At 27.4% G+C, this 16,888-nt stretch overlaps 1 protein-coding gene across 4 annotated transcripts; it reads left to right on the top strand.

Moving 5' to 3' along the window:
* Positions 1-9,194: 9,194 nt before the first annotated feature.
* On the top strand, positions 9,195-16,483 carry LOC114265214 (E3 ubiquitin-protein ligase AIRP2-like). Of its 4 annotated transcripts, XM_082892895.1 has the most exons (5): positions 9,195-9,228; positions 13,514-13,547; positions 15,110-15,176; positions 15,742-15,976; positions 16,072-16,483. In XM_082892895.1, the coding sequence occupies exons 1-5, from the start codon at positions 9,224-9,226 to the stop codon at positions 16,280-16,282; spliced, it is 552 nt and encodes a 183-aa protein (XP_082749021.1). In that variant the 5' UTR covers positions 9,195-9,223; the 3' UTR covers positions 16,283-16,483. The 4 variants fall into 4 exon arrangements, with proteins under 4 accessions (XP_082749021.1, XP_082749020.1, XP_082749018.1 ...); XM_082892894.1 differs by lacking the exons at positions 9,195-9,228; positions 13,514-13,547 and adding an exon at positions 14,581-15,018; XM_082892892.1 differs by lacking the exons at positions 9,195-9,228; positions 13,514-13,547 and adding an exon at positions 14,594-15,018 and having other exon boundaries at positions 15,717-15,976.
* Positions 16,484-16,888: the final 405 nt, after the last annotated feature.

The raw sequence follows: 16,888 nt of genomic DNA, 5'->3' as shown, positions 1-16,888 counted from the left end.
ATACCTAAGTTCCTAAGCTGAGACAATCTTGGTAATGACGGACACGTAGCCTTTGGCACGAGTCATGGGTTTCCTAAATTCCCCAAAAACATTTAGGTGGCGACTCTGTATCTGGCAAAGTAGTCCATTTTTGACATTTTGATTCAAAATCGATTTTTCAAAAGATTTGCCGAATTTGAACTTTTTGGTGATTATTTATTTCACATTGCACTTGTGAGATTAGATTTAGAACTACAGGAGTCTGATACTGTAGGGCTTATTCGTCTTCCGAAAAGGGGCGCGAAAAGTCGAGCTACACAAACACATTGTGATTGATTGTCATTTTGTTCGCCAACATGTTACTCAAGGCACTATTCATCTTCTTCCTATTTCTACTATTGATCAGATTATTGACATCTTCACCAAGACCTATGGACATTTCTAAGAATTGGTTTCCAAACTCAAGTTGATTTCTACCTTGCCACCTTGAATTTGAGGAGGTATGTTAATATATGAAATATATATATATATATATGTATGTATATTATTCTTTGTATTCCATATTTAGATTATAGGCTCCTCCCTATTAAGTATGTTCAAATCTTGTCGTATTCTCTCCCTATCTTATTCTTGCATTTCCTTATTCTTTCCCTTGTACAGCACTCTTTATAGTCCTATATATATACCCAAAGCTTTGTATCGTAGATACATCAATTGAATACAAAGTTATGGATACATTGAAACACACAATTTTTTTTTTTTTTTTTTTTGTTCTCTTATCAATTGATTTTGCACAAAAAAAATATGTGTATATTTTATTTTTTAATATTTAGTTGGCACTTTAAATAAAAAATATATGGAAAAATTACACTAATAGTCCCTGTAATTTAGGACTTGTGTTACTTTGATCCCTGACCTTTTAATTGTGATACATTTGACTCTGAATTTTGAATCTGATTTCAAATAAAACAATTAAATATACCATTACTCAATTTTAACGACAAAGACATCAATTTGATAAAATATAGACTAGTTCGACAAAAAATAAATATCAAAAAATTATTTTTGAATTTTTAAAAATTTATTCTACATACCAAAGATACAATTATATAAAAATGATAAATCTTTTACATATATTTTTTTTTATTTTTTACCAAATTAATTTTTAGTATGTGTGTTTTTCGATAGTTATCATGTAATAAATGATTACATTTGTTATTAACAGATATTTTTTGATGGTTATGTAATGGACGATTATTAAGCTTTTAATGTATAATTAATATGTTTAATCTGTGAAATGTTTTAAATTTTGATTTTTTGATTTAATGGATTGATTTAATAATGACATCAAAGTTGTCGCCATGTTTGACTTTTGAAAAAATGAAAACTAATTAAATGAAAATAAATATCAAAAAAAAAATATTTAAAAAAATTATTTCTACCTTCCCAAAAGATAAAATTATATAAAAATAAAGTGTTCTTAATTTTTTCACCGATTTAGTTTTTAGTTTCTTAAAAAAAAAAATTGAAAATAGATTCTAAAACCAAACTAAACAAGGCTTTATAACTAAAAAAATTTCAAGATGATTCATTAAAAAAATCCATTATATTTCAAACAATATTAAAGTTAACTAATACAAAATAAGTTGCATGACCACTTTACTTTTGAAATGGATTGTTTGTAAAGGAAATATATTTGATTATTCTTATTTTGAACAAAATTTAATGTCAAATATATTATAATTAAAAAGTTATGAACTAAAGTAATACAAGGTCTAATTTTTTGCGTCGGCACAAATTTACCGACGCAAAAGGTCTATGCCGACTCAAAAGGTCTATCTTTTGCGTCGGTAAATTCAACTGACTCAAATAATACTATCAAATATTAATTTTTTGTGTCGGTCAACGGTGCCGACACTAAAGGTTTGGTATTTGAGTCGATAACTCTGTGTCGTCTCAAAAAGGCTACCTTTTGCGACGGTAAAATTTGCCGACTCAAAAAACCGACTCAAAAGACCCTTTCTTTAGTAGTGAATGGCTGTTAATATAATTCACCCAATATATATATATATATATATATATGTTATATGTTGAGTAAACTAACGAAGAGTCACTCTTTTACTTTTGAAAAAATCAATATGCTGAATGGGTGCAGGAGTGAACATCCTAAAAATTAACGTACGAAAATTTAATGAGAAGTCATTTTGGAAACTATGCCCAAAGATATTTTCTTAAAATATATTTTATTTACTTTTTATTTAATCAAATAACATAGAATATTTTTGAAGATAATATTTTAGGTTGAAATAAACAGAACTTACATAAGATTACATAAATCCGTCCCAATTCGAAATATCTAAATATATATATATATATATATATGTATGTATGTATGTATGTATGTGTTGGATCAAATGAATTCAGATGTAATTCGTATATATATATCCAAAGATGTCTCAATATTAGTTGTAGGGCGAGCAGCGAATATTTCGATTCGTCTAAATTGATCGAACCAAACCGAACTGATCCCCTGCATTTTGGATGGATGTGTGATGATAAGCGGACGGTTGCGAATTGATTTTTTTCAATCTGCCTAGTTTTGAATGGATGACAGATTTGAGATTTCTTTGGCCGTAACCGAACCGCCAAACTGCGAACATCTCTAGTAATTTGTAAGATTTTGTATTTTCAATTTGTTTAGATATTCTAATTGTGTTTTCAATTGAAAAAGAATTTAAATAATTTGTTGTGTTTTCAATTTGTTTTCAATTTGAAAATCCATTTATCAAATGGCAAGTGTTAATATTTGGTATTTTTGTATGAAAAATATAAGGCTTAATTTTTTTAATTTAAAAAAAAATCAAATTAAATAGTTTTTGAATATAAAAAAAAATAATGAAATAATTTTGATAATGCATGATTTTATTATATGTATTTATTATTGGTATTTGACAATTTACTTGATAATATTTTGGTTATGTTGAGTTGGATTGTTATCCAAAAAAAATGTTGATAAATTGTTGTATTATGTTCAAAATTTATAAAATTTTAAATCACCAAACCGATTCGTATTCATCTGTCAATCCGCTCAATTCGCATCCATTAATCCGGCGGACGGATGCTGATTGATTTTTTCCAATCCATCAATTAGGCAAACGGATGACGAATTAAAAGTTTTCTGGCTGCAACCGAACCACGAACACCCCTAATTAGTTGTATTGATCCGTTGCTAATCTTTATACATGGTTTGGGTTTGATTCTATTTTAGAAAGTAGGTTAAAAGTTAATTTTTTGACTTGTTTTAATTTTTTTATTTAAAAAAAAAACGTATAAAAAAGTAGAGAGATAATATAATATAAAAAAATCAAAAAATTAAAAAGTTGACTTTTAACCTATATGACAGTTGAGGTTAAATTGGCCTTTGGAGTCTTCCCTCTAATTTTTTTAACCAAAAAAAATAAAATAAAATAAAATAATTATAAGATAAAAAAAGAGAAGAGAATATTAATATATTTTCACTTGCATATTTATATGTATATAGAGCGTTCAACTTGTCTCATGTTTGAGATCAAGATTAAACTGTCCAATCTAGTCTATAGGCCCATTTGTTTAGCCCTGTTTCAATAATCTGAGCCGTTCAATGTGTAGAACTCGTCAACTACTATGTCCTTGTAAAAAATTGCATTAATCGAATCTCGAGAGCTATTTGATCAAATCAGATTTGTATTAAAAAAAATGAACGGTGAAAAATAAACGGTTGACAGAAATCTGATTTAATCAAATAGCTATTGATATCCGATCAATGTAATTTTTTACAGGAATATAGTACTCAACGAGTTCTATACATTGAACACTTTGGATTATCAAAACGAGATTAAAAAATGAGCCCATGAGCTAGACTGAACAGTTGAGTCTTGATCCTAAAAATGAGACAAGCTGGACCTTATATATATATATATATATATATATATAGGGATTCATATGTTCATATTTAATAATTGGGAATGGCTTCCTTCTAGTCCATGATCAGACTGGAGGATACTATTGGGCCTATGAGAGTCCACCACGGGTCCTGTTTCGATAATTCGAACCGTTCAATGTGTAGAACTCGTCGAGTACTATATGTATATAAAAATCACGTTGATTGAATATCGACAACTATGTGATCAAATTAGATTTTTGTAAGCCGTTTATTTCTCACCGTCCATTTTTCCCCTTATACAAAACTGATTTGATCACATAGCTATCGATATCCGATTAACGTGATTTTTTACAAACATATAGTATTCGACGAGTTTTACATATTCAACGGTTCAAATTATCAAAACGAGACATGTGATGAGTCTCCACAGATCTAACAGTATTCTTCAATCCAATCATAGACTGGAGAAAGCCATTCCCTTAATAATTAACTAGCATTCACCCGTGCTATGCACGGGAAAAATATTTTTTGTCCATATATATTATACTCATTTTTTTTTAATCATTTTGTTTCTTTTATATAAAACTTTTGATTCAACTCACTTTTTAGAAAATTAAGTTTTTATTTTTTAGTAATTTTTTTAATATTTTACATAGTTTTTAAAATATTTTTAGATATAGCTAATCTAGATACACTAAAAAAGTATAATATTTATATAATTTTTTTAAAAAAAAATTCACCAAAAAATAAATAAATAAATAAAAAATAAGAAAATTCAATACATTTTCGTATTTTGTTGTATTCAATAAATCTTTTAAAGATTTTTGTACAAATTTTATACCTTTTAAGTATATCAAGATTAAGTGGATCTAAAAATATAAAAATACGAATTGAAAACTCAAAAAACTGTTTTTGAAAATTCCAAACCAAATAGAGTATTATCTGTAAATTTAAAAGTTGTGTAAAATTATAAAAAAAAAATTAAAAAAATTATGAGTTTAATGAACAAATAACTTAATACTTGTTATGATTTTATAATATACATAAAATTAATTAATTTCCCCTTACTCCACCCAAAATAAATTTAGTTGTATTATGTGTAAAATTATTGATTTTATTTTTCATAACATAACATAAAATAAAAATAAAACTAACGTGTATCGTTAATATAATGGTAAACTTGCATTATTTTATTGGTGGAACACTACAAATACCTATCAAAATATACTTTTAACCATCTTAAACTTTATTTTTTATTGAATTATTTATCCACTAAAATTATAAACAAAATATAGTATTAAATTTAATAGATTCTTGAAATCTAGGAAATTAAAGAAGTAATGAAAATAATTAAATTTTAATCTTAAATTAAAAACTATAAAGAAAAACAAAAGAATTGAAATCATGTTTAATATGATAGAATTTTCATTTCAAAACATAATATTTCCGATTTTCAAGCCAAGTATGTATATATATATTTTGGATTTTGTAAAACAAAATAAAGCATGAAAGATTAAATTTGGAGATTACAATTTTCTGCAAACTTTGTAGTCAAAATACAAAATCTCAAATGCTTGGAACAAAAAATAAATTATTAAAGAAAAAGAAAAAGAAAAAGAAAAATCGAGACTTGCATTCGATGGCGGATTGCGGACTGTTGGCATTCACTGCTGATGAAGGAAGTTGATGAAGTATATGTATTTGCAGTAGTGGACTGTTAGAAGTAATGGTTTAAGGGGATATGGATAGATGGGTTGTTTTTTTTATATATATATATCAATCTATAGTGAGAGAGTGGGATTGAAAGTGTTTGATGGTAGGAGAGATTTGTTTGAGGTAGGAGAGTAACAGATTTGTTTGGATAGATTTTTTTTTTTTTTTTTTTTTTTTAGTTGACAACTTTTTATGAATAGGAGTTGTGGATAGTGGAAGAGTGGGAGTAAAAGTCTTTGAGGGTGAGGGACAAACGTAGGGACGGAGAGAAACGTGAAAGGATAGGAGTTTTTATTGTTATGAAAGTCTTTGGGAGGGAAGGAAAAGAACTATAAACTCAAAAGAGAGATGCCGCTTGCACGGAGCAGTTCCTCAATTATCAATCCTTTATATCGAAGAAGATATTCTTATAGAAAATTTAAGAGTATGTCACCCAAATGATATAATAATAATTACGACGACACTACATGTACTAATTAGTCTATTAACTAGTGTATTAATATTAGTTATGGTAATATTATTGACTACACTCATTATATAAATTATAAATATAAAAAATCTTTTAAATTATGTCACATTATCAAGTAGTACATTAATTAGTATACTAATTGGTACATATAAAATTATTATAATAATTAACTGTCAATCTGATAGATTTTTATTTTTATTTTGAAGTGATAGGACTATAATACAATCACATTATTCTATATAAATTTTTAGGTAAATTATATTGACCTCATTTGTGATCTGAAAAAATATAGTAAGTTTAATTTTGACATGTGATATTTTTGAAGGTTGTAATTCACATAACAGTACTTAATCTCATTTTTATTAATAATTTATTAGTTATATCAATAAAATATTAAGATTTCTTTACAAGAAAATATACATTTTACATTATTTGTTTTTCTATTTTTACATTATCTATATTAACTTCGGTATATTTAACTTTACCAAATAAGAGGCCAGTATAATTTTGGTTTATCTCCAATTTTTTTTTTTTTTTGTATTTTTTTCTCCCTATTTGAATAGCATTACTCTATTTATTTATAACAAATATCACCCGCTATCCTTGCTTCAATAATATCTCTAAGGGAGAATAACATAACTTGGTGTGGATGAATAAACAAGTTGCTTATTTGTTAGCCATCCAATTTAATAATCATTTAATGCCATATTTTATGGGATACTTTTTTATGGACATTGAAGATCTAATTTTAAAGAAAAAGAAAAAAAAGTAAAACAAAAAGATCTTCAATTTTTCTAGGGAAAATTATATATACCCTCTCGAGGTTTAGCAAATTTACAGATACTCCTTGAGATTTGAGAAATTACAGATACCCCCTGAAGGTACTATTTGCATAACAAATTAAGGGACAAATTGTTATGAAAATATAAATCTCAGGGGACAATTTGTTATAAAAATATAAATCTTAGGAGGTATTTGTAATTTTCGAAACCTCAGGGGTATCTATAATTTAGCTAAATCTCGAATGAGGTATATGTAATTTGTCCATTTTTCTACTAAACACTCATGAGAATATGGATCCTATATGGGTGAGTCTCACACTTATATGAGTGTTTGATAAAAAAAATTTATATCCCTAACATTATTTAATTTTTAATAATGTTAGTATCAAGAAGCAACTAATCACAAATATATCAACTCACTATTAAATCAAAACGTTATTATTTGTTTTTTTTTAAATCGGCAAAACGTTATCATTGTTATATTAAAATTTTACAATAATAATAGAAATCCTCATAAAATACAATTCTCAAAATGTTTTGAATTATTTATGTCATTGTCAAAAAAAAAAAAAATTAAACACATCGATAATCAATACATCAATAAAATCTGTGAGAGTCCTCGGTTGCGGAGATTCCAAACATTTTTCAAAATTTTAACTAGTGAGTTTTACTCACATTGTTAGTAAACGGGTAAGATGATAGGTATATAGCTAGCTCATTATATAGCTGTATTTGTGATTGACCTTTTGGTGTGTGTTTGTTTGTTTGTTTGTTTTTTTTTTTTTTTCATCTTTAGCACATTCTATTATTTTATTTTTCAAAAAAATTATATTTTTAAATTCTAATAAACTAAATGGACTGTAAAAAGTAAAAATGCTAAATTTTATTAAATTACTAAAATAACTTTTTATTATATAGAATTACTAATCATCTAATTTCTTTTTTCTCACAATCTATCAAATTTTAGAAAGATTTAATAAGTGAATTATAAGATAAATCAATTTATTTTTATTTCTGTAAATTTCTCTTTTCTTTAATAATTCAAACAAGTGATTAAGATGAAAAAAAAGAATATCAAATTCTTGTATTTTTTTTCTTCAAACCACTTAATCCAAACGTACCATAAAACCCCTAAAAAAAGGGCGTTGAGATGGTTAATGTATTTGTTCAAAAAAGATGGTTAATGTATTCAAAACAAAATGAAATGAAAAGAAATTATCAAGAAATGAGGTATCACAACACACAAATTTATGGATGACAACATTATCACAATTGACATTAAAAGTGACGGATCATATACTGTTAATTATGTGGTTATCAAAATTAAAAAAAAACAAAACAAAACAACAGTGCTAGTGTTGGACCCCCAGTGGGGTGATCTGTACCACCCCACCTCCACGTGGGGGTTGTGAGAGCAAGCCTAAAAATATATATATATATATATATATATATATATTTTGAGCCAATCAAAAAATAGTGGGGGTGGTGGGGTCACCCCCACTAGGAGTCTAAGGCATTTTTGAAAAAAACAAAACTCTCAAATCTCATATTCTGCCCACACATACCAAACCAAACCTCTTTGGCTTTGTTTGGGAAGCCAAATCTTGGGTTTTTTTGGGCCAAGTTAGCCACAAAAAATAAAATAGACTTTTTAGTCTCAAAAAATAAAACATCACATCTAATCCATAATCATTACATTCTTTCTCTCACAAAAAAGTTAAAAAATTCTTTCCAAACGAGGTTTTTTAGCCTGAGGCTAAAATAGTCAGAAAAGTCAAAAAGTTAAAAAGTCAACCCACTTCCCAAATGAACCCAATAAAGAGAGGAAAAAAAAAGCAGCTATAATATTCAGTGTGTGTGGTTTGAGTTTTCTAGATTAAGTTTTTTAAAAATTGAGTTTTTTTTTTCGTATTCTTTTGTTTTTAGTGAATATTTTTTAAATTTTAAACATTTTTTTTTATTTTTTTAGATGCACCTTAGTTAGATGTATCTAAAAAGTAAAAAATTTGTGAAAAAATATTTTAAAAAATTAATAAATACATAAAATATAAAAAATGTACTGAATTCTTATATTTTTTTTGTATTTTTGGTAGTTAGAGAATTTTTAAAAGATTTTTTTTACAAATTTTTTATTTTTTAGGTGTATTTATGTTAGGAGTGCCTAAAAAATAAAAAAATTACTTAAAATATTAAAAAAATTCAGTAAAAATAAAAAAATACGAAAAATAAAAAAATAGAACTTTTTGAAAAATATTTTCTAAAAAATAAAAACAAGCAACTAATTATTTTCCTTCTAACCAAACAATACCCATCAACCAAAGAAAAGGGTCGTACTCATAGCCGCCCAATCAAGAAGAGATGGAGTAAGTTAACAGACAGAAACAGCTCTCTTTCATTTCATATTCTTCTCTTTATTGTATTTTTGAACGAGGAAATTTAGCATTCCTGGAAAACAGCTCTCCATCTTTTCTTTTTCATATTCCTGGAAAACCATATATAGATATAGAGATATATTCTATGTAGAGGCAGAGAGCGGGGGAGTTTTAGAGAGAGAGAGAGAGAGAGAGAGAGATGGAGATGATGTATTATTAGATCCCAAGGTTTTCTCACCAGGATTCTCTGAAAATCCTGGAATCTGATATTCAACATGCCAACTCTCTGTGAGCTTTTCTTTCAACATCAATTTCTGGGTTTTTTCTCTCTTGATTTTCTGCTCTTTTTTTTTCCTTGTATATATGCTTATTAATTTACCCATATTAATATATTTATATGGTCAATTTTCATTTCCCATTTTTTTTCTTGAATCATTTATTATCATCATCATCTCAAGTTGAGAGAAACATCTAGAACCCAATTTGGGATTCTGTGTTTATATGGTGGTTTTTAAATATTGTTCTGTAAGTTCAGGAATTTGTAAACCCTAAGGCTCTGTTTGGATAGTGGATTCGGGCACAATTGGGGAGGAAAAGATTTCTCCCCTTAAATTTATTATCCAAACACGGCCTAAAGAGGATTTCATCATTTATTTTCTACTCTGACAATCCATTGTTAATATCAAAATTGCAATCTTTTTCTTGGGGTGAAATTTTTCTGCTTTTCTAGTATTGTTCAGAATTATGATGATTGGCATTCTTGTGACTGCATAGCTGGTGGGAAATTTGGGTAGGCCTGCAAACTGTATTTTAGAAAGCTTAAGAGGTGTATGGACTTCATATGTTTACTCTTATTTTTATCATAGGTTTGTTTCAGCAAAAAATATTTTCCTCCACAAAAAAGTAGAAAATGTTTTCCTATGTTTGGTTGCAACCTCAAAACTAATGTGCTAGTGGCTGTATAGTGTTGGCGGTGGCGGTGGCGGTCCAAAAATATTTTCCATTTTTCAAAAGTCGAAAACGTTTTTGGTCTAAATAAGTATGTTTTCTTTGATTGCGGAAAATGTTTCCGCTAAATTTCGTTTTTTGTTGTACCAAACGTCAAAAATTGCAAAAAAAATATTTTCCCCTAAAACAAACAGGGCACTAGTTTTAAAGATACATTGATGGTATGGTGTATTACTTTTGAAACAAGAACCTGGGAGGAATGTTCAGTGCATCATACCAAAGCTTGAAAGACATTGAAGTCAGGTTTCAAACTGAAAAATTCAATAGGATGTTTCACGTATAAAGAGCCTCTCATGATTGTTGAAAAATGTAGATATGTATGACATCATGTTATGTGCTCTTATTTTGTTTGAGTAAATTAAAATGAAGATCTTATGTAGGGGTGACAATGGATAACCTACTCTGTGGGTATTCATGGAGACCCAACCCAAATACATGGGTTTTTTCCTCTTTTTTTTATCCATTGGGTAGGGTAGGACATATTCTTTAAATATCACAGGGGATGGGTTGGGGATGGGTACCCACTAATTTCCCCATATGTATTTTTTTTTTTTTTTTTTTTTTAAGATTCACAATCAAAACTAAATATACATTCAATCTTTTTTCTTTTTATTTATTTATTTATTTTTTCAGGTTCACAACCAATTTTTTTTTTTTTTTTTAAAGATCCACAACCAAAGCTAAATATACCTCCAATCTTTTTTTATTTTTATTTTTAAGGTTCACAACCATTTTTTTTTTAATTTTTAAGATTCACAACCAAAGCTAAATATACATTTAATCTTTTTTCTTTTTTTAATTTTTTTAAGGTTCACAACCAATTTTTTTTTTTTTTTTAAGATTCACAACCAAAGCTAAATATATATTTAATTTAATTTTTTTTAAAATTTTTTTTTAAGGTTCACAACCATTTGTTTTTTTTTAAAGATCCACAACCAAAGCTAAATATACCTCCAATCTTTTTTTATTTTTATTTTTAAGGTTCACAACTATTTTTTTTTTAATTTTTAAGATACACAACCAAAGCTAAATATACATTTAATCTTTTTTCTTTTTTTAAGGTTCACAACCAATTTTTTTTTTTTTTTTTAAGATTCACAACCAAAGCTAAATATATATTTAATTTAATTTTTTTTTAAAATTTTTTTTAAGGTTCACAACCATTTTTTTTTTTAAGATTCACAACCAAAGCTAAATATATATTTAATTTAATTTTTTTTTAAATTTTTTTTTAAGGTTCACAACCATATTTTTTTTTTTTTTTTTTTTAAGATTCACAACCAAAGCTATACATTCAATCTTATTTTATTTTATTTGGCTCAACAATAAAATCAAATACACATTAATTAACATTGTCACATTATTCTTGTCAAATTTTATGCATATCTAGAATTTTTTAAATTTATTTAAAAAAAATTAAGGACACTGTCTAGTGTAGGTTTCGGTTTGCTTTTCTATGTTATTTTATTTTGTTGTGTATTGTAATTTTCAGAATGGTTTGCTTGTTCTGAAATTTCAATTAACGAGTATGAATCTATTTGTTTTATGTTATCACACAATTTATACAACATATATATATATATATATATATATGAATGTATTTGAAAATAAGGAAATTGTAGAGAATCAAAACAAGTATGAGTTGTGATTGGTTAGAAATGATGGGTACAAAGATTTATTTGCTAGAAAAATAAAAAGGGGATACAAAGTCATACTAAATAATTTTTTTTAAATTAAAAGAATTTTTCTTAGTTATGAACAGATTTAACTGAAATCAACTTGCTTCCCAATGTTATGCTTCATTTATTTAGATAGAAAATATTTTTTAATGAAAAATATTTTTTATAAAAAAAATTCAAAATATATTTTTTTATATTTGGTGGTGGTGGTGATGGAACGAAGGTGAAAGTAGAAATTGTTACATTGTGGTGGGGTGATGGCGGCAGTGATGATGGTAGTGGCTATGGTGATGGTAGTGTGACAGTGAAAGTGAGAATAGTGGGGACGGTGTTGTGAAATTAGTAAAAATTTAATTGAAATTTTTTTTTTTGTTTTTTAAAAGTAACAAACAACAAAATTCGCGGGGGACTAAAGGAAGAAGATGGAGGATGGATTGGGTGTGGTAATGCATAGATATCTTAAAATGAGTGGTTCAGATTTGTCAAAGGTATAATTAGATTTTGGATAAATTAAAATGAATGGTTCAAATTTGCTAAGAGAAAGATGATTTAATGTCTAAATTGTCCGTGGCTAACAATTCCTTGTTTATGCCCTGATGCAATTTAATATGAGTCTTATAACACTTTCTTCAAACAAACTTTTTGATTGTCTCAAAATTATATATTTGATTATTATAAAACAAACTTTTTAATTAATTAATTAATGTGTATTTGATTTTGTTGTTGAACCAAATAAAATAAAATAAGATTGAATGTATATTTAGCTTTTGTTGTGAACCTTAAAAAAATAAAAAAATAAATAAAAAAATAAGTTGTTAACATTAAATATATTAAAAAAGAAAGAAAAAAGATCGAAGGTATATTTAGCTAAAACCTTTATAAAAAAAAGACAAAAGAAAAACAAGAAGGTTGTTAACATGAAATATATTAAAAAAGAAAGAAAAAAGATTGAAGGTATATTTAACTTTTGTTGTGAACCTTTAAAAAAAAAAAAATGTTAACATTAAATATATTAAAAAAGAAAGAAAAAAGATTAAAGGTAATTTAACTTTTGTTGTGAACCTTAAAAAAAAAAAAATAAATAAATAAATAAAATTGTTAACATTAAATATATTAAAAAAAAAGAAAAAAGATTGAAGGTATATTTAACTTTTGTTATGAACCTTTAAAAAAAAAATAAATAAAAAATAAAAAAATAAAAAAAAATAAATTGTTAACATTAAATATATTAAAAAAGAAAGAAAAAAGATTGAAGGTATATTTAGTTTTTGTTGTGAACTTAAAAAAAAAAAAAAGTGGTTGTTAACATTAAATATAAAAAATAAAAAAAAGGGATTAAAGTGGGTTGGGGAAAATCCATACCCATTAAAAAATGGGGAGGGTGGTACCCATGGGGAATGGGGAATGAAGAAAATTTATTATAGGGGAATGAGGATGGGGAATTAATATCCACCCCATTGCCCCCCATTGCCATTCCTAATCTTATGTTTATTCTCATTTTTCACTTATCAAAAATAATAAATAATAAATAATGCAGAGGCAGGCCCTAATGTGATGGTTGGCTTAATTCAATTTTTGTGATTTTCTAGGTGTGTAGTGCTGCAGCGATTCCACGAGCCAAAGGTGGTGCACGTCTTCTGATGAAATTGGTTTACAATCACTTGGCACCTCTCTTTGGGTGTGTTTGATTGGGGGATTAGGAGGGGGGACTATCCACTATTTGGATTGTAATCTAAATAGTGCACCTTATCCGTCGTTTGATTTTTTTTTAGTCCGGCGGACTCCATGTCCGGCCGGACTCCATGTCCCCCATATGGGGGACTATCCTGTCCTGGGGGGGTGGGACAGAAAGTGGGGGACTAATCACTGTTTGGATTATATGCGAAAATGACCATTTTGACCCTCTACTATTTAATTATGTATTATATTTAATAAAATTCAATAAAATTTAAATGTCTCAATTTAAAAATAAAATAATTTTATTTAACTTTTTATTAATGTTTTATTTATTTAATTTTTTAAAATAATTTTTTATAGATATTTTATTGATGTTTTATTTTAAAATTTTGTTTATGTTTTATTTAATTTCATTGTTTAAATTTAATAGATGTTTTAATAGATGTTTTATTTAAACAATTAAATGTTTAATTTCAACAATAAATAATTTCATTTATTTAAATTATGTTTTATTTAAACATTTAAACATTTGTACATCAACATGTTTATTAAATTATTTCAACATCTGTACATTAACATGTATATTTATTTAACATCTATTAAATTATGTTTTAATACGTCAACATTTGATTACATCTACATTTGTTAATTGTTAATTACATCAACATTTGTTAATTGTTTAAACATAATCTATACATCAACATTTATTTAATTGTTAATTGTTAATTGTTTAAACATAATCTGTACATCAAAATAATTTCAATGTTAATTGTTTAAATAAAAAATTAAACATTTAACTATTAGTATGTTTAATTTCAACAATAAATTTTTATTTGTTTAAATAAAAATAATCTATACCAGTCAATTTTTTTTATCAATATTAGTATGTTTAAATATCTTTAAACAAAATTTAACCATTAGTATGTTTAATGTTTACTAAAAATAATTAAAATATTAAAGATATGTTTAATATTGCTATTACATAGTAAACAATTGAAAAAGGGTAAAATAGTCTTTTGTTCATTTATCCTATCCAGTCCGTCCAACCAAACGTTGGATTTACTGAAAATAGTCCTATCCAGACATCTAATCCCATGAAAAAACAAACACAAGATACATATCCAATCCGACCAAATAGTCCGGGGGATTCACAGTCCCAGGATTCAAGTCCGATGGATTCTAATCCCCCTTTTCCAGTCCGTCCAATCAAACACACCCTTTTGTTTTTGCTCCAATGGATGGATTGTTCCTGCACATGTCTGCTTCCAAGATACTTGAATCTCTTTCACATACTTGTATACAACGTTGGTTCCAAATCTCCAAATGTTGATTCTGTCGTTTCTTTCCTTCAAATCAAGTCTCTCCGTGCATACTTGATAGAGTTAGAAAGATTAGACCATCTACTATTGCAACAAGGGTTGTTCATTCACTCTAAAGATAGAGAAATTAGGAACTATTGTTGAATGGATGTTAGGACTTAGGAGTGTTTGTATTTATTGTGTGTGCAGGTATACACGGACGGGCGACCAAAGATTTCCACACATGGAAGAAAGGCCACCATTATGGACTTCTATGGTATGTAGATAATCCGCTTTTTAACTTTTTTGAAGAGGGTTAGGAAATCATTTTATTTTATCTCCTATTGATTCTAACCAAAATCTATTGTTTGAGCACAACATGAATTTGTATTCTCAAATGATATTAGAAGCATCTGCAGACGCGTGGAAATTCCATTTTCTCTGTGATTAAAGATTTTCTCTAGAAAAGTAAAGGAATAGTGAAATCTCAAAATTTACGATCAATTCATTCAATATTTCCTTTATTGGAGGACAAATTTTCACATATAAATTATGTATTAGATATACTAATACCCCGCTCCATCCATCTGGAAATCTTGGTTCAATGTCTATGGGGAAGATGCCTCTTCTTTGTATTTATTTCGATTCTTTCTCCACCAGTATCGTAATTGGAATAGTCTTATTACTCCAAAGAAATATAAAAGAAATCAAAGATTATTCTTATTCCTATATAATTTTCATATATGTATGTGTATATGAATCTATGTTTGTTTTCCTCTGGTTTATGCACTTATTATGTTGGTCTTTCCTTTGGAAGGAAAAAAAAAAAACTCAAATTGCAGCTGTTATATTGCCATCTCTTCGGCGACTCCATGTTGACTTGGTGGAGTCAAACTACGCTGAAGATGAGAATCCAGACACAGAGATCATTGGAAAGAAGAGACCAGAGGGAGGTGATAGGTTTTCCAATGGTGACTTGGAAAGGGAAGACGAATGTGGGATTTGCTTGGAGCCTTGCACCAAAATGGTATTGCCTAATTGCTGTCATGCAATGTGCATCAATTGTTACCGCGATTGGTAAACTCTATATGTCCTATAGTTCTCTTACTAAGTTTACGATGTTTCTCATATTGTTCTTCATTCTGTTCCTGAAAACACTTTCTGACTTGTAGGAACATGAGATCAGAGTCATGCCCATTTTGTCGTGGTAGCATAAAGAGAGTCAAATCGAGAGACTTATGGGTCCTTACTTGTAGCGATGATGTGGTTGACACTAAAACAGTTTCCACGGAGGACTTCTTGTGTTTCTACCACTGTATCAGCAGCTTGCCAAAAGATTTCCCAGAAGCCTTCTTCTTAATGCAATACGAATACCTACTTTGATCTCAAGTAAACGAGAAGATTATTCACCCAAAAAAGTAAATGAGAAAATTGTGTACATATTTTAAAAAAAAAAAAAAAAAAAAAAAACCTTCAAATGTAAATACAGAGAATTTCTGAAAGATTGTTACATGGAAATGATCACTTTCTTTGTTGTACATGTTGATTGTTATTAAATGTCAGTGTAGAATACATGTTATTAAATTTGTGACTTCTGAGACTTGTTTTTACTTCTATTGTTTGCTTGATGATAATGAATGGGAGTGCACGTATTGATTTATTGGAAGGAAGTGAATTGTAATTTATTTACAAGATCTCTATTTGCAAAATTGTTTTGGTTTTGTGGAGAAATAGTTTGGGGTTCTATTGATCTCGATTTGCAAAATTGTATGTTTCTCCATCTAGTGGATGTATCATGTATGCATTCTATCATAAAATTACATAAGTTAAATATAAATTTGCATAAGCCTACTCATAAAAGGTGAAATTATGCGAATTTATATTTAACTTACGTATTTTATAAAATCACTTATGTAGAGTTGCATACGATGGGCATACACATTGGAACACCCATGTCCTCTCAATCGCGCAAAGTAGTTTGACTATTTG

This window comes from Camellia sinensis, chromosome 10 (genome assembly GCF_055761805.1).
Source record: "Camellia sinensis isolate YWXY chromosome 10, ASM5576180v1, whole genome shotgun sequence".
NCBI lineage: Eukaryota > Viridiplantae > Streptophyta > Magnoliopsida > Ericales > Theaceae > Camellia > Camellia sinensis.
The sequence above is the reverse complement of the archived record's forward strand: the minus strand, read 5'-3'. Positions and strand labels throughout refer to the sequence as shown.

Bases quoted from the DNA above. Each gene is read 5' to 3' on its own strand.
- LOC114265214 (XM_082892892.1), top strand. From the start codon at position 14,696: ATGAAAAAACAAACACAAGATACATATCCAATCCGACCAAATAGTCCG. The intron at 15,019-15,109 runs GTTGTTCATTCA...TTGTGTGTGCAG, and splicing joins CATCTACTATTGCAACAAGG to GTATACACGGACGGGCGACC. The intron at 15,177-15,716 runs GTATGTAGATAA...TTCCTTTGGAAG, and splicing joins CACCATTATGGACTTCTATG to GAAAAAAAAAAAACTCAAAT.